Raw genomic sequence first — 23667 nt, 5'->3', positions numbered from 1 at the left:
TTATTTGTAGTGCGGTGGATGGACCTAGAGTCTGTCATACAGAGTGAGGTAAGTCAGAAAGAGAAAAACAAATACTGTATGCTAAAACATATATGGAACCTAAAGAAAAAAAATGGTCATGAAGAACCTAGGGGCAAGGAGGGAATAAAGACACAGACCTACTAGACAATGGACTTGAGGTTACGGGGAGGGGGAAGGGTAAGCCTGGACAAAGAGAGAGTGGCATGGACATATATATACTACCAAATGTAAAACAGATAGTGTGAAGCAGCCACACAGCACAGGGAGATCAGCTCAGTGCTTTGTGACCACTTAGAGGGGTGGGATAGGGAGGGTGAGAGGGAGGGAGATGAAAGAGGGAAGAGATATGGGGATATGTGTATATGTATAACTGATTTACTTTGTTATAAAGCAGAAACTAACACACCATTGTAAAGCAATTATACTCCAATAAAGATGTTTAAAAAAAAAAGGAAATGGTGGCGCAGTGGTTGAGAGTCCGCCTGCCGATGCAAGGGACACGGGTTCGTGCCCCGGTCCGGGCGGATCCCACATGCCGTGGAGCGGCTAGGCCCGTGAGCCATGGCCGCTGAGCCTGTGCGTCCGGAGCCTGTGCTCCGCAACGGGAGAGGCCACAACAGTGAGAGGCCCAAGTACCGCAAAGAAAAAAAAAAAAAGACTCATCAAATGACTCATCAAATAGAGGATATCAATAGAGAGACAGAAATTATACATATATATGATATGTATTATATATATGATATATATATATTATATATATATACAGAGAGAGAGAATCTAATGGAAATTCTGGAATTGAAAAGTGAAACACCTGAAATTAAAAATTCACTAGACGGGGCTTCCCTGGTGGCGCAGTGGTTGAGAATCTGCCTGCCAATGCAGGGGACACGGGTTTGAGCCCTGGTCTGGGAAGATCCCACATGCTGCAAAGCAACTAGGCCCGTGAGCCACAACTACTGAGCCTGTGCGTCTGGAGCCCGTGCTCCGCAACGAGAGGCTGCGATAGTGAGAAGCCCGTGCATCGGATGAAGAGTGGCCCCCACTCGCCGCAACTAGAGAAAGCCCTCGCACAGAAACAAAGACCCAACACAGCCAAAAATAAATAAATAAAAGCCATTTCTAAAAAAAAATTCGCTAGAGAGGTTCAGTAGCATCTTTGAACTGGAAGAATAAAGAATCAGCAAACTTGAAGATACAGCAATTGAGATTATTCAGTCTAAAGAACAGAAAGAAAAAAAGAATGAAGAAAAATGAACAGAGCCTCAGATACCCATGGAACATCTTTGAACACACAATATACACTTAATGGGAATTCCAGAAGAGGAGCGAATTAGGCAGAAAAACATATTTGAAGAAATAATAGTCCCAAAATTCAAAAATTTGATGAAAAACATGAATCTACACATCCAAAGTCCAAGTAGACATCATAGTAAAACTGTTAAAAGGCAGCGAAAATCTTGAACACAAGAGAGAAACTGATGTATCATACAAGGGAACCACAATAAAATTAACAGCTAATTTTTTATCAGAAACAATGGAGGCCAGAAGGAATGAGATGGCATATTCAAAGTGCTGAAAGAAAAAAAATCTGTCAATCAAGAAGTCTTTGTCCAATAAAAGTATCCTTCAACAATGAAGGTGAAATAAAGACACTCCCAGACAAAGAATGAGAATTTGTTGCTAGCAGGCCTGCCTTATAAAAAATACTAAAGGAAGTCCTTCAGGGTAAAAGGAAATGACACCTGACAGTAAACTGAATCCACATGAATAAATAAAGAGCAAAAGGCAATTATATAGGTAAATACAAAGACACTACAAACATATTTTTCTCTTTTATTCTCTTAACTGAGTTAAAAAACAATTGTTGGGTTTATAACATAAAGAGGGAATAGAGTTATATTGGAGAAAGGAAAGGACACCAGACAGTAGCTTGAATCCACAGAAGAAAATGAAAAGAACCAGAAATGATAAATATGTGGTTTAACATAAAAAATTCTATAAATACATTTTTCTCCTTTCCTCTCTTAAATTTTTAAAAAGACATATAAAGCAATAATTATAACACTATTATTGGATTTATAACACATATGGATGTAATATATATGACAATAATAGCACAAAGGGTAAGGAGGGAATTGAGCTATATTGGAGCAAAGTTTTGATAATTTATTAGAATTGAGTTAGTAGTAATCTGAAGTATATTGTGATAAATTACATATTATAATCTCTAGAACAAACTGAGACTAGTAACTCAAAAATATAATAAAGAAACCACAAAGAAATTAAAATGTACATTAGAAAAGTATTTAACACAAAAGAAGACAGTAAAGGAAGAACAGAAGCACAGCAAGAACAAAAGAAGACATGAAGCATATAGAAAAAAATAAAACTGCAGAGAGAAATCCAAGCATATCAATAATTACTCTAAATATAAATAAACATTCAGACTAAATGTGAATGACTTAAACATTATCAAACCAGATTAAAAAAACAAGATTCAATTATACACTCCCTACAAGAGACATTTTAGATGCATAGACACAAATAGGTTGAAAGCAAAAGAATGAAAAAATATACACCATGCAAACAGTAACCACAAGTGAGGTAAAATGTCTACACCAATATTAGATAAAATAGAGTTTAAGACCAAGAAATATACTAAAGACAGAGATACTTTATAATGATAAAAGGGCCAATTCATCAAAATGATATAATTATGTGCACCTAACAACAGAGTCCCAAAATACATGAAACAACGCCTGACAGAACTGAAGGGAGAAATAGAGCATTCCACAATAGTAGCTAGAAAAACAACATACTGAACAGGAGAAAACATTTGCAAATGATATGACTGATAAGGGGTTAATATCCAAAATATATAAATAGCTCATATAACTCGACAACAAAAAGAAACAACCCAATTAAAAAATGGGCAGAAGATGTGAATAGACATTTTTCCAAAGAGGACATTCAGATGGCCAGCAGACACATGAAAAGATGCTCAACATCATTAATCATCAGAGAAATGCAAATTAATACCATAATGTGATATCACTTCACACCTGTCAGAATGGCTGTCATCAAAAAGAACACAAATAAGAAATGCTGGAGGGGATGTGGCAAAAAGGGAACCCTTGTACACTGCTGGTGGGAACGTAAATTGCTGCAGCCATTGTGGAAATCAGTATGGAGGTTTCTCAAAAAACTAAAAGTAGAACTACCACATGACCCAGCAATTCCACTCCTGGGTATATATCTGAAAAAAATGAAAACACTAATTCGAAAAGATACATGCACCCCGATGTTCATAGCAGCATTATTTACAATTGCCAAGATATGGAAGCAACCTAAGTGTTCATCAATAGATGAATGGATAAAAAAGATGTTGCATGTATATATACTATGGAATACTACTCAGCCATAAAAAGAATGAAATTTTGCCATTTGCAGCAACATGGATGGACTCAGAGGCTATTATGTTAAGTGAAATAAGTCAGACAGAGAAAGACAAATACTATATGATATCACTTATATGTGAAATCTAAAAAATAAAGCAAACTAGTGAATATAACAAAAAAAGAAACAGATTCACAGATATAGCAAACAAACTAGTGGTTACCAGTGGGGAGGGAGAAGGGCGGAGGGGTAAAATAGGGTTGGGGCTTGAGAGGTGCAAACTATAATGTATAAAATAAGCTATAAGGATATGTTGTACAACACAGGGAATATAGCCAATATTTTATAATAATTATAAATGGAGTATAACCCTTAAAAATTGAGAATCACTATGTTGTACACCATAACATATAATATTGTACATCAACTATACTTCAATAACAAAATTTTAAAATTAAGTGGCTAAATAAAAACCAAAAGAAAAATTAAAAAAAAAATACAAACCATAATGGAAAAGAATGTGAAAAAGAATATATATGTATATATACACACATATATATACATATATATACATATATATATATAGAGAGAGAGAGAGAGAGAACTGAATCACTTTGCTGTACGCAAGAAACTACCACAACATTGTAAATTAACTATACTTCAATAAAAAATTTTAAAAAAAGAATAAGGATTGAAAAGATTATCAAAGTTATAAAATTAAAATCAGTTAAATATTAACTGTTTTTAAAAAATATTAATCATTATCCTGATTGGACAGGAGTATGAATTTACAGGAAGTTAGCTGAGGTCAAGACTGTAGAGCTTATCCGTCTAACTTCCTTTGAAAAGGACAGCTTGGGTTTTATAAAACCAAGATCACCTGCCCTGCCCATTTGAATGTGGAATTATTGTCTCATTTTAGGAATTGCTGTGTTCATTCACAAAACTATTTTAATCAGCTTTTCTTTACAGCCAAGAAACACCTGCATTTTGCAAAACAGAATTATGCATCACTGTATTTTCCACTTCATACTCAGGTTTCCTCCTCATTTCTTCCAGAAAGATCCTTGAAAACCTCAGAAGGAATATTAAAATCCACAGTTTATCAATGCACAGAGTGTGCTAACGTCCCTTGTATTCCTTCATCTTGGGAGACTACTTACATGTTTACTATTTTCCAAATCATTTAAACATGCATTTACTATGTGTAGAGATTCTTACACTCAATATAACCTTCAATTCCTATGACTGTTAAAATGTTACTCATATATTTTTAAGGAAAACACAATATTGATATCTAAAATAATCAAAAGCTTCCCATTTATTGAAAGCAAGTTTTTTCTTCCTTTTAATATCCTAAAATTTCCTGTGAAGATATACTGATATTTAAGAAATAAGCACATCCCTTATTAAAGAGCTGAATTTATTAGGGCTAGTGTTGTCATTACTTACAATTTAAAAAAATTTTTGCTCAACATTATTTTGCTGTCATAGCTCATGAAAAATGTCTGAATTTGAAATACTTCTTAGTGTTTCTAACTGCTGATATGATAATATATATGAATTTATAAAGTTCTTTCCAAATCAAATTAGTAAAATTAAATATTTAAGAATAATAGTGGGGAAAATTCTAGATTCTATCCATAGAACAAGCATCTGATTAATTTTGAGCACTAGTCCTTGAAAGCCGTTTTACTTGTACTGTCCCAGGCCCCTTTTGAATGACAATGACAGACAAAGACTTACTTCATCCAGTCGCCGTTCAGTTCCCAGAGCCAGGAGGTTATTGTATTCCCTTTCGAGAATCTGCCTTGCCTGTCGAGATCAGATTAGAGTTAACATCATTGAAGTCACCTTTTATTTGAAAAATCATAGCGATTATATTTACCTGAGAAAACATTCCAATACCCTGTTTTATTTACAGGGGTCTCATTTTTTTCATCCTCTATATCTATAAGCCATTGTAAATTTAAACTATAAACACAAGGAAGGGCAATTTTCTTCAGTCTGTGGACAGTAGAGACAGTCTCACATAAACGTCTGAGGTCAAAGGGTTTGACCTCACTTTGTTACTTTATTCCAATTGAATATTTTATGTAAACTTTGAAATATACAAAAATGAAATAAAAAGTAAAGTTAGACTGCCACATTTTTATCAAGTCTATGCAGGTAGTCCTGAAACCTGGCCAATCATCATCATTTGGGGAAACTTTAAATGATTAGGGTTCCTGTGCCCTATCTCTTGATATCTGATTTCTTAGGCTTGTGATGTAGATTGCACGTTTTATTTTAAGTTTTTAAGAAACTCCAGCAATTCAAATAATTATCCAGACTTGGGAAACAATGGCACACCCAGAGCTGAGTGTCTGTATAATTCAGACATGTAAATAGAAATGACTGCCCCTCAGAGGGGCAGAGACTAAAGGCCATCTGTCAGGGATATTGATTGGGGGAATCTGGCATTCAGGTGGGAGGTTGGACCACATAACTTCTAAATCCCTTTCAACTTAATTTTATGATATTGTTTTGGCTAGAAATCCAGTAGCTTGAAATTAAAGTCCCAGTGACATATATCAAACGTTGAACTAACTCCCATTAGGAATCATGAATATACAGCCGACTTTTTTTTCCTAAAAGTTTACTTTGTCCTTACATAAACCAGGACACAGTGCAACTACAGCACAAAGGGGCTTGCCTGGGTGTTCTGTGTTGGAATCTGTAGTAATAAAGCTAAGCTGCTGTAGTCAAAGTTCTCATCCAGGGCTATAAGTGAGCCATGCACACCACTTTCAAGAATATTATTTGCATATTCTCGAAGTCCAATTGCTTGTATCCAGCGAATAACTCGATCATTGCTCCACACCAACACATCTAGAAAAAGAGGTGCATCATTTTAGGCTGCAGTATTTTGCATAGTAAATAAAAACTGCTGGCTGAAATGAGCCACAGGCGTCTGGCCAAGTTAGCATTTATGCTGGCTTCTTTATCCACTCCCTAGTGCAGCTGGCTCCTTGTGTCACATGTATTTACCTTTCTAATAACTAACCCTTTCTACTTTTAGCCCAGAAAAAAAATTGTGATTTTAAGAGTGTTTGTTATCACTGAAATGAGAGCATTTCCATCACATGGAACATAATGTCTCAAAGTGTTTCTTGTTTTCATTCTGGAGCTCTAGGGGTCTGTCTGAAGTTCAATGCTTTTACCACCAGATGGGGACGTTTCTTATTTGTGTCCATATACAGCTCTTCAGTCAAGAGAGCAAGATGACAATCTAAAATGGTTCTTCATCAGAGCATTTTTAAACTACTACCTAACTATTGTGTATAGGCTAGAAGAAACTTTTTTTTTTTTTCCATCTGAAGCAATAAGTCAGAGAACAGAATAGTAAGAGAACAGGCACTCAATAGTTTGATACTTACCCTACTATTTTGTCAATCCATTATTTCTCAATCACATACTAATCCAAAAATCAACCACTCTCAAGTCATAAGTTGTTTTTCCTTTTAGGTTGAAACGCAATATTTTACTAAGGTACAAAACACTTTGAATTTTATTTTCTAAAACTAAAACCTTTAGAGAAAAATGTCATATATACCTTTTTAGACCATAACATATCAAAGTATATTTTATCCTTTTTACATTCCTTCTCATTATGAGTGGACATAATACTACATAATAGCCAGCAAAACAGTCAGAAGGACAAGAATGTTCCATTGAAAAGAAAGAATTTTGAGGAACTTAAGGGGAAATGAGAAAATAATTAAAACTTTTTTTCTAAAAAAAGAATCAAAACTTTTTTTCATTTCTAGAAAGGGAAATGAAACCCATAATTTACTAGTACAGTAAAAGTAAGTTTCCCTATTAATTTTTTTTTCTTTCAGAATGAAATATATACCTTATCCGGAAAAAGTATAAAGAATACTTTGGGAACTATTCTTCAACTTCAACTGTTCATTTCCCCAATTTAACTTATCTGCAAAAATCTTATTAGTATTTTCTTCTTTGTGTGTTTGTGTGTGGGGGGGAGAGTATTTATATATTAAGTTTTTCAAAAGCATTACTAATTTGTCCTAATGCATTAATTTATAACCAATTCAGATTTTCTTGTGTATAACATCAAAGCAATAAAGTGATACTTCAGCACCACAGAGGTCCCCTCATGTCCTTTCTCAATTATCCTCACCTCAACAATAACCAATATTCTGACTATGCTCACGCCAGATTAATTTTGCCTGATTTTTTAGTTTTTTTATAAATGCTGTCGTACAATATGTATCTTCACTCAGTATAGGGTTCACCCATGCTATGACAAATAGCAGTAGCTTGTTTATTTAGTATTCCATTGTATGATTATGTCACAATTTATCCCTTCTACTGTTGATGGAAATTTGGGTGGATTCTACTGTGGTTATTAAGAATAGTGCTGCTTTGGGGCTTCCCTGGTGGCACAGTGGTTGGGGGTCCGCCTGCTAATGCAGGGGATGCGGGTTCGTGCCCCGGTCTGGGAGGATCCCACATGCCGCGGAGCAGCTGGGCCCATGAGCCATGGCCGCTGAGCCTGCGCATCCGGAGCCTGTGCTCCGCAACAGGAGAGGCCACAACAGTGAGAGGCCCGCGTACCGCTAAAAATATATATATATATATATATATATATATATATCCATCCACCAGTATCTTTTCAACTATTGCTTCTTCCTCATTCTCTCTTAACCTCTCCTTCTGGGATTCCAATTACACCTATACTAGACTCCTCCCTGTGTCCAGTGTCTCTAATGATCTGTTTTGTATCACTCATCCTTTTGTTTCTTTTCACGTTTCAGGCCAGATATTTTCAACTGATATATCTTTTATTTCATTATTAGTTTCAGTTTAAACTTTCTGCTTCTTAAAATTTCCATTTAATCATTTCTTAACATATTGATTCTAGCTCTTTATTAAAAATTTTCCATTTTGTCACCTATTTTCTTAACACATTAATCACAATTGTTTTAAAGTCCATGTCTGAAAAAAAATCATCCAGGGTCACTTGTGGATATATTTATATTTTCTGTTTTATTCCTTTTGGTTTTCCTCATTTTGCCCCATTATTTGACATGTTTTATATATATATATATATACATATATATATATGTATATATGTGTGTGTGTGTGTGTGTGTGTGTGTGTGTATATATATATATATATATATATATATAAATCCCTGACTTTATGACTGAAAAATGCCTCAAGAGGAACTTTGCATAAAGTGTCAGGCTTACTTATTTCTTGTTTCTCCAGGTTCTTGGTTCCTCAAGACCTGGCAGCTTTGTCACCTCTAAATTACAATGTTCCCTCCCCTGTTCTGTAAGACAGGGAAAAGCAGCAGAGAATGACCAGGTTTACCTCTCAACACATTCCTCTTTTTCTCAAGATCATGGCCTCTCAAGGCTAGGGTGTCTTAATTGCTTTCTGCTGCCTTCAAACAGCTGTTTATTGATTGATCTAGTTTTTCTACTTGTTCTTGGTTGATTTAACGTATTCCATTATAGTCAGAAGTGGAGATTCCTGAGATTAATTTGTACTCTTTTTGTCTCTACCAATCCATGGTGGTGGTAAAGCATTTGCATATGAATCTGGAAGGTATATATACCTCACATACCTCTACTTAACTCCTATTGTGGCTTGAACAATTTTATTTCAAAAGAAAGGCCCTAAGTCTCTCTTTGGATTTGGTTTAATGAGAAACATGTGAGGAAAGACTCAAACTGCCCACTTTCCACAATCGCATTACTATATCCTGCTCCAGCCAAAGAATGAATTTCTTCAGGAAGTAGGATGTTTATCGTCTCCCTCAGAGTTTCAGCTCTTTCTTTCCCCATGTCTTCAGCAAAGCAAAGGACTTTGGTAATAATCCTTACTATCTATGGAAATTTTATATTATATATATATATTCACTGGGTCTCCCTGGTCAGTCCTAAAGTATATGTTTTCCTCTGAGCATTCATTAGTTTTTCCATTGAGGCATTAGACCTCAGAAAACAGGATGTAAGTTGGTTGGCATTATATTTTGGTTACATTAGTCAGCTGCTGTTGATAGCAACTGATTAGTTCTAACTACTGGTTATACCACACTTGCACTTCAAAAGTTGGGTAGGTATGTATGGTTGGCAGTAACAGTTCTCCAATTATTTTTACTAAATGCAACATTTAAAAAACTAATGGGGGCTTCCCTGGTGGCGCAGTGGTTGAGAATCTGCCTGCTAATGCAGGGGACACGGGTTCGAGCCCTGGTCTAGGAAGATCCCACATGCCGCGGAGCAACTAGCCCCGTGAGCCACAACTACTGAGCCTGCGCGTCTGGAGCCTGTGCTCCACAACAAGAGAGGCCGCAATAGTGAGAGGCCTGCGCAATGCGATGAAGAGTGGCCCCCGCTTGCCACAACTAGAGAAAGCCCTCGCACAGAAATGAAGACCCAACACAGCCAAAAATAAATAAGTAAATAAATAAATAAAAAGCCAAGCATTTGAAGCCCTTAAAAAAATAAAAATAAAAAAAATAATGGGACAATAGTTCAACAAAAATGTGGAGTTTTCTTTACACTAAATGGATTTGCAAATAGGAAGTATTTGTTCTTTTCTGGAGCTGGATTTGTATTTTGATAGCCTATGACATATTTTGTAGTTACCATATTTCTGCAAATATGCGTCTACCAAAAATTCCATTGCCATATCTGTAGTTATTCATGAAATAATAAGTATAAAATAATCCATTTATTTACAGGGTAAAGGTAAATAAGACACTAATACCAAACTCTCTTCTTCAGAACAACACAGTTTTGTTTTTCTTTTCATTTTGTAAATCAGATCCCTTTCTATAAATCTGTTTCCAAGCACATTTTATGCTCTGACTTTAAAGCTTTGTAAGGATCCTCTTGACCTAAACAATAAATGTCTAGAGATCAGTGTTGACTGTTTCCTAGCAACAAATTAAATGCTTACAGATTTTGATATTCACATGGTCTCTTCACTTCAGAAAGCTGTTCATTAAGGTCCAGGTTAATTAACACTTCAGATAATAACAGAGACCCCTAGTCACAGTCAAGAGTTATTCCTGTAAATGTCATCAGATCAGTTACAGGAAATGGGCTATGTATGATCTCACTCACAGCTACATCACACATGGAGTTGCCTGTGTATAATCATAGTGAATCCTGGCAGCTTTTCTCAGAGCTACACTCTAACTAGCAATTGCCAAATACTAATATAATATTTGATGTAGTGCCAAATCATCTGTCTACATAAGAAGCATTTCATGTGATGAGACCAAGCATAATAAAATCTAATTGGAAAAAATGCTTCAGAAAAGAAAACCAGAAACAGGTATCCCACGGGTAAAATCTATTTGTGTGCTAAAACATCTCTGTTAGGTCAAGCACAGACTTCCTTTTGGTGTCTTTATTTGGCCAATTAGTTCCCAATTTCAATTCAACTGAACAGCAGTGCTCTAAAAACAGCTTGCAATTTCCTGGGTCCCCAAAATAAAGTGAAATCAAATAACCCAATTTTGATAATGGAAGAACACCTTCTTGCTCCTAGGTAATGAGTCAAATGGAGTGTTACAAGAAATCCATTGTGTGTCTGTCTACTCTCCAATGAACCATATATAGAAAAATACTTTTAATCAATCACCTTCACAGGCATTCAAACCCATTCCACTCTAACTAATGTACTGTCCAAGAACTGCCAAAGATAAAAGTGAGTTCTGACAATATTTATCACAAATGAAAATTACAGAAGTCTAAGATAGGTGATCTGAAAGAATAAAACAGTGCTAAACTTTAATATGGGAAGGAAGGGTAACATGTAATATATACTATTTTCATGTCTAAGGTAAGCCCTAAAGGCAGTGAAGATGACAATAAACAGACTCGTGCCTAACTTTGAACAATTAATGTACAAACACTTATTGAATTTGATGAAATGCTTCCATGTATCAACTCCTGGGTAATGGTAAACAGAAATATAAGGAGTTTATTTTGCTTCTACTCAAAATTTTCTTCAAAAAATTTGAGACTTTTTTCCATTAAAAAGTATAAATAGACATAAAAGGGCTTATGATTTTTGCCCATAAAAGTCCCATAGATATTTATATCTTATACCTAATCATTAAATTTTCCTTCAACAACAACAATAATAAAAATAAAGTGGTCTCTAACAAGTATAAAGTCTAACATGTTGTTCTTTTTAAACAATTATTTCCCCTGTATATTAAGGTACTGCTCAACATTTAAAGAGTTAATTACTAAATACAGTACTTTTCTAAAGTCTGTTATAGGAAGTGTCTTACTGGTTTGTACAAACAACTGTTGCAGCAGTTAGTAATGTTTCTAAAATCATTCCTAGCTAAAATTATTAATGGACTAGTCTCATTTATAGGGGAAAATTCCCTCTGTAACTTCTATATAAAAATCCCTGTATAATTTCAACAACTATATTACAAAAATAAAATATCTGGTCACTGAAATAGAATTCAAATGATGCAAACCAGGGATAAACTGCTATAAATAAATTATATACCATGTTTCTCTGAATCATAATGAGAATGTTCTATAAAAAGTCTGACAAAACTATGTGGAGGCATGTTTACGATAAACAGTATATATAAGCAATAGGTTCAGAGGAATAAATCTCAATTCAGAAAATCAAAAATATTCCCCAAGTGGGATATCTATCTTATAAAGTGATGATATCCTTTTCTGAGTTTTAATCAGAAAAGTAATGAAAAAGAAATAATGATGACACTCTTCTAGCTGAATACTTATGTTACTTAATGACAATTGTAATGCATACAGCATTTTAGGTTCATAAAAGTGAAAGCTAAAAATCCCAGAAAAAAAAAGGCATTTGATATGAAAGAAAGACATATTACCTTTTATTTCATGTTGGCTTGCTTCTCGTCTTCTTTCTAGTTCTTTTCGGTCATAATTCAACCTCTTTAAGCACATAATTCCATATTGTAAACTTGTTCTGTTATTTTTTTTTAAAGGAGAAAACACATTTAGTTTACTCAGTAGATGATTAAGCATAGTCAACACTATGCACTACTTCTTCAGGCAACAGGTTAATAAATTCCATTTGTAATTAAATCCTTTAGAATTGGAGGGAATTAAAATTATAGTTATTCTAAGCACACAGTGTTTCTAAGGGGTAAAAAAAATATATTTTTAAAATAACCATAGTCTTAAAATAAATCTTGGATTATGTTGTTCATCCACATGTCTTTGTTTTCCATTAGGCTATTTCAACATTGTTTGAAGACAAATGAACATTTTACTCCTTTGAAAAGAGTCACTATTATGGAGACAAGAAGGAAATTATAAGAAAGGGATACTCTTCTTTTTAGCTGATGAGAAAAATAATATAAGAACATGAATGAGGGCTTCTCTGGTGGCACAGTGGTTAAGAATGACACAGGTTTGAGTCCTGGTCCAGGAAGATCGCACATGCCACGGAACAACTAAGCCCATGCACCACAACTACTGAGCCTGCGCTCTAGAGCCTATGAGCCACAACTACTGAGCCCACGTGCCACAACTACTGAAGCCCGCACACCTAGAGCCCGTGCTCTGCAATGAGAGAAGCCACCACAATAAGTAGCCTGCACACCGCAACAAAGAGTAGCCCCCGCTCGTCACAACTAGAGAAAGCCTGAGCACAGCAACGAAGACACAACGCAGCCAAAAATAATAAATAAATAAATAAATTTATAAATAAATAATAAAAAGATGAATGAGTTAAGTGATAACATACAGAACCAAATATCAAAATGAATAGCCACCAACTCTAAGTGATACAGAAATATGTGAAAGGAACAAGTCAGCAGATATTGAAACTCTATGTGGAAAGGATATTGTGGAAGAGAAGAAAACTGACTGATCCTTAAAGGATCAGGCAAAGGGAGGGTTAGTAAAGGATATGGAACACCATGAACATAGGATGGCTGATGAAATGTTAAATGTGTGGTGATAGATCCTCTGTCCACAGTGAAGATCTATGCCAGGAAGTTAGGAGGAATAAGATTTTATATGGAGAATGGGGTTACATTAAGGAAAGTTTGCATTCAGAGTAAGTGTAGAACACATCAAGGTGATAAAAATTATTGGACAATTTTCACAGGAGGATAAAAATGACAATAAAAGGTTTTGGTTTAAGAGAGAATAATCTGGAAGTAACACAAGAGTTGGGGAAAATAGGTAATTCTAGGGGACAGGGAAATTAGTTGAAGAAGAAATGCTGTCAAAATAAAGGTCCCACTAAGGACAAAGAAAAGCATGAAAAGAAAATCTAGAAACCAGAGATGTTCAGAGAGAAGAAAGAAGACTTACTGATATTATATATAAAGGATGTGGAAGAGTATAATAGGTAAAAAGAACCTCTAGGCCTCAAGAACAAAGAGCACTGAATATTAGTGATTTCTTAAATGTTTAGAATTATAGACAAATTTAGACATACACATTGGCCAGGCTGCTCTTAAGTGCTGGATTCATTTCTAAGCCCTGCATTTTAATAAGAACAATGCTGAGTTCAAATATTTCAGAATCAGAGGAAAATGGAAAGAAATCTGCATTAATTGCTGTTATGGGATAAACTGTGTTTCCCCAAATTCTTACAACGAAGCCCTAACGCCCAATACTTCAGGATGTGACTGTGACGGGAGACTGGGTCTTAAAAGAGGTAATTAAGTTAAAATCAGATCATCAGGGTATGCCTTAATCCAGTATGACTGGTGTCCTTATAAGAGGAAATTTGGACACACAGAGAAACCTGGGAAGTACACACACACACAGGAAAGATGATGTGAGGACACAGTGAGAAGGCAGCTATCTGCAAGCCAAGGAGAAGAAACCAATAATGCTGACACCTTGATCTTTGTTTTCTAGATTCCAGAACTTTGAGAAAATAAATTTCTGTTGTTTAAGCCACCCATCTATGTTATTTTGTCATGCTAGCCCAAGCAAACTAATTCAGTGGAATACCAGATAATACTGATGTAAAAACCATCATAGACATTAGCCAGCTTGAGGTTAAACCACTGGGTCTTGCCTAACTTCTGCCCAATTTTTGTATGTAATGTAAAATTGTGCTATAAAAAGGATATATGTTGTTACAACAATGTCTTGTCAGATGGAAAACTGGGCTGTAAAGACAATGGGATGCCATATGCAGTAAAGTATTACTTGCTTTAAGTCAGAGCTAAGCATAGCATAAAGATGAAGCTTGTGTATTTCCCAGAACAAACAAGAACCCTGCCATTTGAGTAATTTTTATTTTTTAAAAAAGAAAACTTGATCTCCGGATGAATCATTTCTACTATAATAATAAAGCAATTAAAAGTTGATCCAGTGAAGAATAGAAAACAGGCCCAAGTGTGTCATCAAAAATTCTAATATTTAAAAGTCTATTGCAACCACACAAAATTTGAGGCCCTAAATGTTCAGTGACAGGGAACTCACTACCTCACAATGTGTGTACTATAGAGCAATTGAGAGTGATACAAAGTTGTATTTTCTGTTGAACATAAATCACTCACCCTATTATCTATACCTATTTGTACTAGAAAAGCACATGTTCAAGACAGCAAATATTACTCTATCACATAATATTAAAACATAAGAAAATTTATCTAAAGTCTTCCCTTATCCAAGCTAAATTTCTTTAATTCCTTCCTTTCCCCCAGATTTTTACCACTTTATCAAAAACAATTTAATGTCCATAAATTAATACAGTTTCTTATTGTTATCTCACCACATGAGAGGACTTTCATTGTGCCTGCCAATAAACACAGTCTAGCTATGCCCTGTCAAGCCATTAACCAGAACTGAGATTTTTGTGTCAACTATAAATCACATCTTTTTCACTTGAACTGCTTTTAAATCATGAATTCCCCATCCAGCATTTTAATGGTTTTTAAAAACGATGTTATATTTATCTCTACTAAATTTAATCCAACAGTGTAAACAACTGTGTTAAGATTCAAAACATTTTGATAAATTTGACTGAAGAATCTCAATTATTATCTCTTTATCCTAACTTTAGTCATTAACCTATATGATTTTTATACCATTTTAATTTCCATCACTAATTAAATGTTGGACAGGATGTGAACACAGTTTCCCAAATTGTCTAGATTTATATTTATTAATTTATTATAATAACTAACTGTATATAAAATAATCATAATACAGATTCTGCAGATAACCTACGAAGAGATCCGGCTACAACATAACATTTATGACATGGCATTTTAACAACCATTTTTTTACTCCCTAGATGATAAGCAACTTGAAAAACTAATTTTCATTTGCCTTTCATTTATCTGTGCTCTTACCAATGTCTCATAACCCATTCAGTATTTTTTTTCCTGAAAATTAATGTACAAATAAGCAAAAGCACTAAAAGGTTTACACAAAAACAAAAATTTTCTTCAGAAGGGAATTCCTTCTCAAATTTTTTTCTAGTATATCCCTAAGTTATATAATTTATAACTCCATATATAGTTGAGACTGATGATTTTATTCTTAATAAATAATTTTCTAATATTAAAACATATATAGATACAAATCACAAACATGAAATTTCCTACAGATACAGGGGAAAAAAAGATCTATGCTGTATGAGAATTTTGTACTCTCCAGTTCCATAAACTTTGGGCATGTAATATGCACCCAGCTCTACATTAGATAGTCCCTGCAATTTGTTGCATAAAGATACTTTGCCAAGTTGATGTACACAGATGTTTCAAAGAGCACATATTCTATATTTCTTAAATATCTTTATGTTCTAGTAATATACACAGTTATTTATTTTTCACTTTAATTACTTTTTGGAAAAAAACGTACCGATGGAAACTATCCACCATTTTTAAATGGACACGGAGATCTTTTTTTGTTAGGTGATCTAACATTCTTGCATCTACCAAGCATTCCATAAAATAACTTCTGTATTGAGGTAACCCCAGGCTGGGAAGCCATTCGTTTCCAATCCACTCGTGGTTCATATCTCCATATGCCAGGGTCTGTAGGAAAACCGGACACTAGAATTGTTTTATAGCAGTCAAGTTTCTTAGCCAATAAAATGAGACGGTAATTGGAGGGTATGGGCTATCATTATAATTGATATTTAATTCCTATGGTATATTGAAACAAAGTAGAAATAATATTTAGCCTCTAAATATTTGATTTATTTTGGTACAAAGTGGAACTCTGGGTACATGTATCAAGGTCCTTGCCTAAAGAGAATGATTAGGTTCACTTTGTTTTGCTCAAAAGGAATTACATTTTATACAAATATGCATTTTAATTCAAAAGCTAAAATGAATGATATAATACAAATGCTGAGCTTAAAGATCCTTTCTTTGTATTGATAGATTTATTTAATTCAACTTATTTTATTTTTATCTGTTAGCCAATACGCCACCATTTCCTTCTCTTCAATGCTACTATTACCATTGCCATGGTGTAATGGCAAATCTTGATGTCAAAATAGAAAACTCAGTAAATGAATAGAGAAAGGAGGCACAAGGCTAGAGAGATAGAATGCTGAAGCTTTATGTGGCCATTGTTGTTACCTAGTGAGGCATGCAGCCCGTATTCTATAAAAATTGATGCAGTCAGTCTTTCATAGATATCAATCAATACAGACTCTGCACTTAAAGAAGCAGAGCATGATCAAACTCTAAGACAATCTAATTCTTTAATATAACAATATGAACTGATCTTACCACTGTTCTTAAAAGCCAAAATGAAAACCAAAATCAACCATCATCTCTAAAGCAATTTTAAAAAAAACTATTAATCTCTATTAATTTGATAATGTCTTCTATTTAGTTCCTTATCAAACAACAAATTCACAATTATAACATGTATTTCTAATGAAAATCTAGGTGTTCCCTTTATTTTGTGTGTTCTTAAAAAATGAAATTCTCACTAAAATAAAAACCTAATGCAACCCTAATTTACTCAATGTTTAAATGTAGGTCCTAGTAATAACTACAAAAATTTTTCTTACAGTCAAAGTTTGAATCACATTACCTATAACACACATTAATTCTTTTAGTAATAAACATGCAGAAATGTTGAAAAAGGAACAGCTTCCTTCCAAGCATATATGTTTGTTCAAAGTACAGATGCTTAGCTCATATGCCATCTCAATAAATGGGAGTGACTTCTGACGTGTAGTCGCAAGGCTAACACATGTCCCTCCAACTCCATTTCTCACACACTTTCCATTATACTTTAAAGAATAGGTGATTCCAAATAAGTTTTTTGAAATCTCCCCTCCCCGCTTACAACCAACATAAATGATTCCTGATTAAATATATTCAGGGGTGATTTCCAAGAAATTTAAGTTATAGTTCATTCTTTTAAAGGAGAAATGAAATTTTCCTTTCAAAAGAGGCCAGGTATAAAATGATGATCATCTTCTTTGCAAAATATGGTGATTTTAAAAGACCTTATAGTAGTCAACATAATAAAGTCAAATACATGATTAGCCTAATCTTAAGCTAAGTGAAGACTTATAATATTATGACATACAATTTTCTTACTTTATATCCTTATAGCCTACTAAATGATATTGTTTTAAAGCACATGAATTTCCTACCTGGGCCCAGCTTCCTTCCTCAGATTCTTTCTGTGTTAGCAGCAGGAAATGATTAATAAAGCAGATAAAGATAAATTAATCTCAAATTAATACAGTAAATTTTTGCTAGTAGAAGCAAAATTGCTTTGTTATTAAAAATGTTAATTAAGACACAGACAAATAAGTACACAGATCCTTATTCAGATCCACAGTAATCAATAGAGCAGTTCAAGGGCAACTAAAAAGGCACCTACACAGTTTCTAATTTATTCTAATTAAATGCACACACATACAACATATGGAATTTTCATGATACATTTGATCTGGTCATTCCAAACCTTTTCTAATTCTTAAAAGTGTGGGATTTTACAAATGTAATAAGTTATGACAAAAATTTCTGATTATATACATACAAATATACGATACATAAATGTGTATACATACATATGATGGATAAATCTTATATAAAGTAAATTAATGGAGTGGACAAAGTAACTGCATCCTTCTAACAAAACTTTGTGGTAATCGAATGGGTTTCAGTAAGAATCAACAACAAACAAAGCTAAACAAGAAAAGACCAAGCACAACAAACTAAAAATGTAATTAGCACACAACATTGGCATTTTTATTCATCAGAAACTAGATAATCAATTTTTCAAAGAGGAATAAAATTAAAAGGACATTAAATTAAAAATAAGTTGCTCATAATAAAATGCATGGCATGCCCAACTTTGTTACTTTAAATGAGAAATGATTATATGTAATATATTTTTAAAAGCTGACAATTACAATGAGTCACGATGAATTTTTTAAGTCTGTGCTTTTAATACTAAATGAACACTTTGCATGCGGGTGGGAGGAGGAAGCTCTGTATTTCAGAATGGTAAAGTACAAGAAACTAAATAATTATATTTAAAATGAGCATTCAATCTACACATTCTATTACAAATTTAATTGGGCTTGGTAACATGCATTACCTGTGAATATGTTCAATCTTAATTGATATTTGTTATCAAAACTTTTCAATGTTGCAAAATGTATAAATAAGTGTCATTAAATTCTTGATTATTGTTTGCATGTTACAAACTCTTATATTAACCACATTATGCCAATCTAGTACGGCTTCATTTAAAAATGTCTAGGGTCAGTGAAATAAAACCATAATGAAGAATGTTAGTTATCATTGCATATTACTATGTAAACATACCCCATTTACTCTGATCTACACAAACAAAATAGCTTTTCCATCCAAATAGTAGCAAAATAACTTTCTTCATGTTCAACAAAGCTGTAAAGACTAACCGTTTTTGCTGGAGCTGCAAGATTTTCCATTTCTTCATGGGTCACCCAAACGTTGCCTGAAGGCTAGTGAGGAGGCCCAGAGGGAAGCAGTGGGATCCATGGGAGGGAAGCAGTGGTAAAGAAGAAACGCAGCACCACTGTAAGTTAATGGTACCACAGTAACACGACCATGCTCTTGCTTCTATAGCATGCACAAGAGACAGCATTGCTAGTTTCTCATAGCTGTCTTTTTCTTCTACTTCAAAAGATTAAATAGAAAGAGGCATGCTGTGAAGCTCACATGTGATAGATTTAAAATGATACTTCTGTAATTATTAATCAGGAAAAAGGCTTAATCAAAATTTGCATTTCAGTGGTATGCGGCTATTGGATCCACTTTTTGTAATCATGGAGAACTGAATAAATTTGATCTGTAGAAGAATATTTTTATTTTTTTCTTCAGTAAACAAAGGCACATGTATTTTGTTGTGTTATTACCTATATTTTGTTCACAAAGTTTTAATCCTTCAAAGTCCTTGGAAAGAGAAAACTGGTTGTAAATACAAAGCTGAAAGCTCTATCATAAACTGTTTGGAAACCAATATCAGCTTTTCCCAAATGACCGCTTCCTTTTACAGTTCAGTAAATATGTTGTTTTCCTATATTCTTATAGAGAAAAAAGAAGAGAAATGCTATTTTGGAGTTAATAATAGGTATTTTTCCACTAAATATTGTCAGAAGTCACAAAACCTAGGTTTCCTAATTTTTTAGCAGTATCCTTCACTATTATAGATGTAAAAGGAAATTTTCCCTCTAGCAGGCACTATTCTATTATGAAGTCTCATTTGCCTTCTAAATAAAACAACCCATGATGTTTGTTTTATACACTGAAGTATTAATACATACAATTTCTAGACCAAAGTCCACTCAGTAACATACAGATCACTGGGAACCACCTCCCATCAAATTCCACCATTTCACTGGGAAATATTTATGAACATTTCAATGTTGTCCAAGCACATCAATTCTATAGTTACAGTGGAATTTAATCTTATGTATTGCTTGTTACTTGTTTTGGAAGGGGTCTAGTTTCAAAGAATTGGAAGTAGCAAAGTTGATACCCCGACATAAGTCATCACCATAATTCTCTCTTGCCTTTTCTACCAACACATAGTACCATGTTGACTTATTTTCTATCATAAATAATGTAATTTAATATAATTTTTAAAATAACTACATATAAACTAAATTGATGAATATAATTTGACATAAGATAAATCTCATGTATAAGAGAGTTACTCATATATATAGTTGTGTAACAAAACAGAGTTGAGTAGTAAATATTTATAATTATAATAAATAATATGGGCATAAAATCTCAAAGGATAAGCATCATATATATGTAAAGAATTCTCATTCTCCTACCATTTTGGAATTTTGAGCATATATGAATTTTTTCCTAAAAGATAAAACCGTGCACATCCGTAAAATATACTGAGAATACAGCAGCCATCCATGTCATTAAATGCCCCTCCCTTCTATCCCTAGGTTCCAGGAATGGTGCTCATTATAAAGAGAAAGTTGTGTATGAATATATGAATCATTAAATCATTTGGCAGAAATTGCTTTTACTGAATTTTTGAGCCGTGTACTATGCTAAAAATAATTTTACAATCATCTGTCACATTCCCTTTACACCCAGTGACAACAGTGTTTTGCCTGAGTGGCTATACTGTTTAACATGAGCTTCAGTGATGGTTACCTGAGAGGAAATTCATTTAAGCCAGATTGTTTTACAATGATTTCTAAGGATTCGACCTTGATTGTGAATCCAAACAATGAAGATCTCCCTCCTTCTATAAGAAACTTGACCAGTATTATTTCATACTAGAATACATACATGTATAATCTCTTTCACAGGTTAAAGTCTATATTTGCCAGTCTATCACCATATTCTGGGGTGAGTAGGACTCTGCAAGCTATGGCTTTATCTTATCTTTACATGCAACATGAGTATATATCCAGGGCAATTTTCTAAAATATGGTTGCGAAACTTTCTGAAGTTGTAAGTTAGCTGTTCACTTATGCTCTGCAGTTTTACTTCTGAGAAGCACTGCCTGCTCTAGAGTCTTGTAAAGTAATCCATAAAATGACTTCTAAACAACCCAATCAGTTAGGCATGAGGTGAGGTTTTAACAAGTTTATTTTATAAGCAAACCCATGTGTAGTAAGTCAATTATTCAGATTTATTTCTTTTTACCACCAGTTTAAAGGATGGAACTTTCAACAGGGTAAGTCATAAAAGGGTGCTTTAGAGCATGAGTGTTTCAGCAAAGAGCACATCTTAGAGAATAGCTAGAGTGGGACGCTTTGAGCAACCAAAGGACTCTGGTGCCTTGGGTCCAAGGATAAAGACAATGCAAAAAGTAGCTTGGAAAAGCATAAAGGACAAGTATCATATAATTTGGTTGTGGTTTTCTAAGAGCCACTGAAAATCATTTACATCAGTGCACGCTGCAACCCCCAGTATCTGAGCTGGAGAATGCAAACCAGTAGACTTTTTTTCTTCTTCTTCTTTTTTTTTTTTTTTTTGTGGCGAATACCATTTGAGTCTAGCAAATGATTTCTAAAATTTTAACTATCTGGAAATTTACCAAATTATAATCAAGAGGCTTGAGTTCTAGCAGTGCCACTTCTCAGTAACTACCCAGGACATTTCCTAAACCTCTCTAAATTTTAGAATCTACATCCATTAAGTAGACTAAAAGTGCATACTCATACTAGAAAAAATACAAATAATTTAAAATTATGATGTAATATATTCTGATACAGGGCTGGGACTAGGATGAGGTAGGTGAGGTGTCAAGGGGGCTACATTTAAAGAAGCACTCACTTTCAGGATCATGCAAGTGCAAGGTCGGTACTGACAGTGAGTGTCTCATTCAATTTTATTTGAGGTGCCTTGCTGGCCTCACCTTAGTCCAGATGGAGTAGAGTATTCAGATAGTATTATCAAATGAGATCTAGCAGGAAAATTCCTAAAGGATGTTGAGAATTAAAGCACTTAACTAATTAAATCATTTAGGACAGAATTATGATATAAAAATTAATATTAAAATGAGTTTAAGGAAAAAATGAGTTTAAGGGATAACTCATGAAAATTAATTGGAGGAAAATAATTCTCTTGCTGTTAGAAATACAAAATAAGTAAACCAGCCAGACCTCAGAATAATTCTAAACTTTACCTAGCTAGAAGTAACTTCTGTTACTACATAAGTCATTTTGAAGAATTTTTTATTTTATAATTGAATTACAAAGTAAATTAATTTGAAATTTACTTTTCACTTTCAAAATGGCCTAGATCCACATTTTTCCCTTATCTGAATTGATATTTCTCACCATAAGAAGAGAAATATTTCTCATTATAATAAGACTAGTTTTACACAATTATATTTCACCTTATTTATATTAAAGGTTGAGGCTTAGGAGGTTAGTAACAATGAAAAGTGGACCCAAAGTAGACTGGAAGAATGTTGCAAAGAAGAAGGAAAACTGGTAGAGTTCAAGAAGCAGGAGAGCACACTTGTTAGGAGCATAGACTATGGGGCAAAACAACCTGGGGTGTGACCTTAGACAAGTCATTTAACCTCTCTGTTCATCAGTTTTTCCCATTTGTAAAATAGATGTCAAAAAAGTACCCATCTCATAGCATTGTCCTGAGAAATGAGTTATTGCATGTAGAACACTTAGAACAGGGACTGATACTTAGTAAGTACTCCACTGATGTTGGCTGTTACTACAATTTCACTAGAATTTTCATTAGTAAGTACTCCACTGATGTTGGCTGTTACTACAATTTCACTAGAATTTTCATTAAACAATCTCTACCCAAGTAAATCTTTAGTTTAATAAATGCTATTTTCCCCGTACATTGTGCTGAAGCCTATCTTATGCCTTACGTGTCTGCTCAAATTTGCTGAATTCTATGTTTACTAAAGATCATTTATATTTGTTCCCAAACCTGTCTACTTCCACTGCACTTTTTAAAAAATTAGGCAATTTAAATAAATATTACATAGAGCCAAAATTAAATAAACTTGGCTCATGTATGAGCACTAAGTTGAATTATTTGGAAAGACCAGATAAAGGTAAATCTTAAAGCACATTGTCAGTGAGATACAACTTCAGCAAAGTCTGGGGAAGAAGTTGTAAATTTCCAGGAGGATTCTGCGCTCACATAGCTTTTCAAGTATCTTCAAGTTATCACTTTAAAAAGAAACTCAAATTTTAAAAATTGAAGATGTTTAATGGATGAAGTTATCAAATAAACATAATGTGAAACTCCAGGCA

General features: G+C 33.9%; 1 protein-coding gene across 2 annotated transcripts in view; it reads right to left on the bottom strand.

Annotated features, from left to right (window-relative positions):
- PPFIA2 (PTPRF interacting protein alpha 2) overlaps positions 1-23667 on the bottom strand; it is a 474947-nt gene that overhangs the window by 7806 nt on the left and 443474 nt on the right. Inside the window, exons 24-29 of one of the 2 annotated variants that reach the window (XM_079936903.1) lie at positions 19339-19401; positions 18058-18087; positions 16296-16471; positions 12326-12423; positions 6113-6288; positions 5164-5232 (exon numbers count right to left, since the gene is read on the bottom strand). In XM_079936903.1, coding sequence (XP_079793029.1) covers positions 5164-5232; positions 6113-6288; positions 12326-12423; positions 16296-16471; positions 18058-18087; positions 19339-19401 — 612 coding nt within the window. Of the gene's footprint in view, positions 1-5163; positions 5233-6112; positions 6289-12325; positions 12424-16295; positions 16490-18057; positions 18088-19338; positions 19402-23667 lie in introns of both variants that reach the window. The other variant, XM_079936902.1, reaches the window with a different exon arrangement.

The sequence above is a fragment of the Stenella coeruleoalba genome (genome assembly GCF_951394435.1).
Source record: "Stenella coeruleoalba genome assembly, chromosome: 11".
In the NCBI taxonomy this organism is placed as follows: Eukaryota; Metazoa; Chordata; class Mammalia; order Artiodactyla; family Delphinidae; genus Stenella; species Stenella coeruleoalba.
This window is presented reverse-complemented; position numbering and strand designations above follow the sequence as displayed.